The sequence below is a fragment of the Arachis ipaensis genome, chromosome B9 (assembly GCF_059453495.1).
Source record: "Arachis ipaensis isolate K30076 ecotype BB chromosome B9, ASM5945349v1, whole genome shotgun sequence".
Classification (NCBI taxonomy): Eukaryota; Viridiplantae; Streptophyta; class Magnoliopsida; order Fabales; family Fabaceae; genus Arachis; species Arachis ipaensis.
Window position 1 is genome coordinate 129,302,996 of NC_142444.1, and position 4,770 is coordinate 129,307,765.

The 4,770-nt window shown below is 32.4% G+C and overlaps 1 protein-coding gene across 1 annotated transcript; it reads left to right on the top strand.

Annotated features, from left to right (window-relative positions):
• The first annotated feature begins 1,872 nt into the window (after positions 1-1,872).
• On the top strand, positions 1,873-4,202 carry LOC107619638 (phosphopantothenate--cysteine ligase 1-like). Its single transcript, XM_088499176.1, has 5 exons — positions 1,873-1,945; positions 2,771-3,010; positions 3,658-3,710; positions 3,818-3,877; positions 4,137-4,202. Exons 1-5 carry the CDS (start codon positions 1,873-1,875, stop codon positions 4,200-4,202), a joined length of 492 nt encoding a protein of 163 aa, XP_088355302.1.
• Positions 4,203-4,770: the final 568 nt, after the last annotated feature.

Here is a 4,770-nt window from a genome sequence, read left to right on the forward strand (position 1 = left end):
ACTGAAATGGCTCTGGATCCCTATAATATCAGCAGGGAGGAAATAAGAATATTTCCGCAGATTGCACTCTCTTCTGGGGTCAAATCTCCTTAAACAAGCCAAAACTTCAAAGTTAGAGATAACAGTGACAAAGTTTATTGATAATGAATGGTGTATATAACATTCCTCTAAAATATATCAGCACACTTTTATAGTTTGAATCACATTAAAAATCATAGCAACCTAGTCCATATAAATGCAAGTTCAATCTTAGTTTTAGTTTGAAATTGTAGCCACTGGTCAAAATGAACGCAATTTGTTAATTTCTTTCTTTACTTTGCTGCATCATAAGTTTCAAAGTCCTTGTAATAATTCAGTTATTATTGTAGTATGCAGAACACTTAGAAATTGAACACTGCATAATCAATAAGATACTAATAATTTTACTTTTTAAAAGGCAATATGCTGAAAACTCGGATTGTTGGAGGAACGTAAGAGTACTACAACAAATATGGCCTTTAGCAACGCTAAATTTTGTAACGCCTTAAAACCGTTCTCTTAGATAGGTTTAGGCAACAGTTTTTTATAGTGTTACTGTTGAATTCAATTTTTTATTATTTTATAGCAACAAATTAAAACCGTTCTCTTTGACTATTTTAAAGAACGGTTTTATAACCGTTACCATGATTTGTATTTAAACAACGGTTTTTTATTGTTGTTTAAATAATTGTACAAAAGAAACGCATAAAAACCGTTGCCAAAATGCTACACTTTAAAACCGTTCTATTAGATGGTCTTAGACAACGGTTTTTACAGTGTTGCTGTTGAAGTTCAATTTTTCATTACGCTATAGTAACAAAATAAAACCGTTCTCTTTGACTATTTTAAAGAACGGTTTTACAACCATTACAACAATTGTTTATAAAACAACAATTTTCTAATATTATTTAAATAATTATACAAATTAAACAATACCAATAAAAATAATTTCAAATAATTATATAAATAAATTGTGACTTATTTTATTTTGAACTCCTTATTTTTATAAACTAATCTTTTAGGAGTAATTAAATTAGTTTTATTAATATATGGAGTTAAGTTAATTAATAATCTTATATAATTTTTATAATTGGTTATTTGATGTAATTTCAAATTAAAATTCAATAATGGAAGTGTTAGGTAATTTAATTTAAGAAATTTGTATTATGAATAAATTACGATTTATTTTATTAAATTAAACTCTTAGAGATTAATTTGTTAGAAATGATTATATTGATTTTTATAAATACTTAAATTTAAGACAATTAATAGTTATGTACAATTTTTATTATAATTAATTATTTTATACAAATTAAAATTAAAATTTTGGTAATAGAAAAATAATGAAAAATTATATCGTATAATCTAAATAATTGATATTTCGGGTTAAAACTGTATTTTATAAAATATGATTAGTATGTTCATTTTATAATTTAAATTAAAAAAAATTATTTAAAATAAATGATATATTAATAAATAAAATTTTATATACTCCAAAAATAATCTTTACAATATTATATTCAAATCCTAAATTTTTATTTGATTTTAAATATTTTATAAAAATTATTATATTACTTGTGACTATTTTTCCTTAATTCTAAATATTCTTAATTTAAACCTAATATCCCAAATTTCTCCCTTTGTGCCCTAAATCAAACACAACGCACACACACAGAAGGAAAGAAAAGGGGAGAAACGAGGAACAGGGGGAGCTCGAGGGGGAAATGGAGAAGAAGAGGAAGGAGAAGCGAGGGAGGGGATGGCGCCGAGGAGGGTTTTGCGGTCGTCGTTGTCATCGTCAGGTGAAGGTAGAGGGGTGACCGAGAGAGAGTCGGATGTGAGGAAGAGAACGACATGCGTGAGAGGGAGACAGAGGCTGCGACGGAGCTGTCCCGCCGCCAACGCCTCGTCGTTGTCGTGCTTCAAGGTCACCGCTGCCGTCTGAGCCGCCGTCAGTTCTGCATCGTTGAGGGAAGCCCCAGATGGAGATGAGGGAGACGCGAGCCAAGGACCGCGACGAGCAGTAGAAGAAGATGTCACCTTCACTGGAGCCACGATCGCTGTCACCGTTCTGCCTTCCCCTAAGCCGCCAATACCACCATATTCTTCCAATCCGCCACACTCACCGCCAACGAAGCTTCTATTGCCGTCACCGTAGAAAGGGGGTTGCTGCTGCTGTCATGGCCGTCTTCCTTGCCGCTGTAACTTCATTCAATCCTCAACTGTTGGAACTCGCCGCTGTTACCAATCGAGGCCTCTGTTACTAATGGTTTACTGCGATACAAAACAGCGATGGAGAAAGGGACAATACTCGCCAGAGGAGGTTGCTGGAGCCGTTGGTCCGAACTGCCCTGCCTTTTCCCTGCTCCGGTGCCACTGCTACTGCTGGAAAGTGATAAGAAATGTTGCTGCTGTTGCCATGGATTAAGAAAGAGGGGTTTGTCGCAATTAATTCCTGCTAGTTCGTCACTCTGAGGTAGGGGATTTATTTTTAAAGTTTAATAGTTTTAATTTTAGAATGCCTACAAGTTGGTTATGCTGAATTGGTTTAATAGTTTTATAGTTTTGCTTGATAGTTTTATTTTTGGGGATTTGATTATGCTGAATTGGTTGTTATAAGTTGGTTTGCTTGATGGATTATATTGAAGTTTGATTACTGAATTGTTATCTTGAAATCTGAGTTTTAAAATAATTTTTATGCTTGCCTTGCATAATGTGTGGTGGATTTTTGTTGTTGTTCTTGCCTTCACAGAAAATGGGATAGATAAGAGAATTGTTTGTGTGACTTATGGTGGCACCACCGCTCCATTGGAGCAGCGGTGCGTTCTCTATGTTGACAACTTTAGTTCAGGTCATAGGGGAGCCACATCCACTGAGTATTTGTTCTTGCACATGCTCTTGTTCTTGTTCTTGTCAATGAAACTTTTTCTTGGATATTTGTTTGGTGATCTCTTGGAGGGTAATGAATACTATGTTGCTGGTTATGTTGAGTGTAGGTCTTTTTTGAAGGCACGATATGCTGTGATCTTCTTGTATCGGAGGTGAATTTTTCTGTGTATCCTTCTTTTATGTTTGCTTTTTGTGTGTTGTTGCTTACTACTTGTAACTCTTGTTCAGAGGAATTTTTCAGCCATTCTGTGGATCCCTGATGATCCCTTACTTAATTTCTTTGAGGCCACTGAAGGATTAAATATTCAAGGTCTTTAGTTTGTGGTTCATCCTCTTTTTGTACCATTAAAAAAGGGAAGGAAAAAGAATATAAATAAAATGATACCAATAACTCTACTAGCAATGCTTCACATTAGAATTTGCACTAAAAAATGTGATAAACTTAAATAAAAGACTTGATCATGTTGGTCGTTAGTTGTATGAAACAATGATGTTAACTGCTTTGTAAGATTTTTTTCCCTCTTCTTCCTCTAGATGATTCTTAATTTTTATCTTGATCACTAAAGGCTGACAAAATTCCATCATATATATAATTTCATCATATAATGCAATTTTCTTTGTTTTTTAACCTTGTCTTTAGATGAAGACCACTCAAAATGATAATTGGATATTTTGTAATGATGTTATTTTGCATGCCCACTTCATTTCTTCTTATTTCTGTATTTTGCTGAATGCTGTTATATACTTCAGTCCGTGAGATTTATTCTAAAGCAGTGAAGACTGCTATCGTGGATCATCATGCTGTATGATCTATAGCTAAGATTTTGTCATTTCATTATTTTTTTTTCATCTAATTCCATTTTGTCTTTGTTAGTAAGTGTAGCCTTAATACAATATCATACTATTGCAGGTAGTGGATAGTGGTCTCCTGTTAAAGCTTTCTTTCAGCACTATATTTGAGTATCTTCAGGTTAGCTTCACTCCACTGTAATTTCTTTGTATTAATTTCATGTAAAAATGCAGCGCAATCTGTTACGTGGTGTATATAGTTTTTTCCTGTCTTGGTGTTTGCCAGCAATAATTTGTTTATTTGTTTATTTTTCATTTCCATGGGTTCATCAGATTGCTAGAGCCACTTGTTATTTTGTAGCTTAACTATAAGTGCTTAATAATTATATATATATCTTGGCACAAATTGATCATTGATAAATATGTTTTTTATTTTGTAGATGCTGCAAATAATTTCAAAGCCAATGAAGGATATTGGCCCACGTGCAATGTTCTATCTTATCTGACTTTTATGTTCCTCAGAAGGAGATGGTATAAAATTGATATGTTGGTTCTTTCCATGAAAGTTTCATCCCTTATTAACTTCAATTTTGGCTTGAATGATTTTGTAATATGTTAAGATACAAGAATATTAACCATGTCAATTTCAACATCTGTGCTAGAGTTAGTTATTATTTAGAGAATTAGCATACAGATAACACTGCATAACTTAAGTAGTCCTGCTTAGATTGTGAAAACTGAAAAGTATAAGCAGAAAGACATTTATTGTATTTTGAAAAATGATGATATAATGTGATTGTGGATCTTATGACAATTTTTATAAGTCAAATTTGATGGGAAATGTTCAATTATTTTTTCTATAATAATTCGATTCAAATAGTATAGATTATTTATTGACACTAAATTAAAAAAAAAGTTGGAACTAATTTCATTCATGAGAAAACTATTGTAAATAAAGAATTATATATTATAAAAAACCGTTGTCAAAAGTCACATAAGGCAATGATATTAAAACCGTTGTCAAAGACGATTACAAAATGGCAATGGTATCAAAACCATTGCCAAAAAATGACA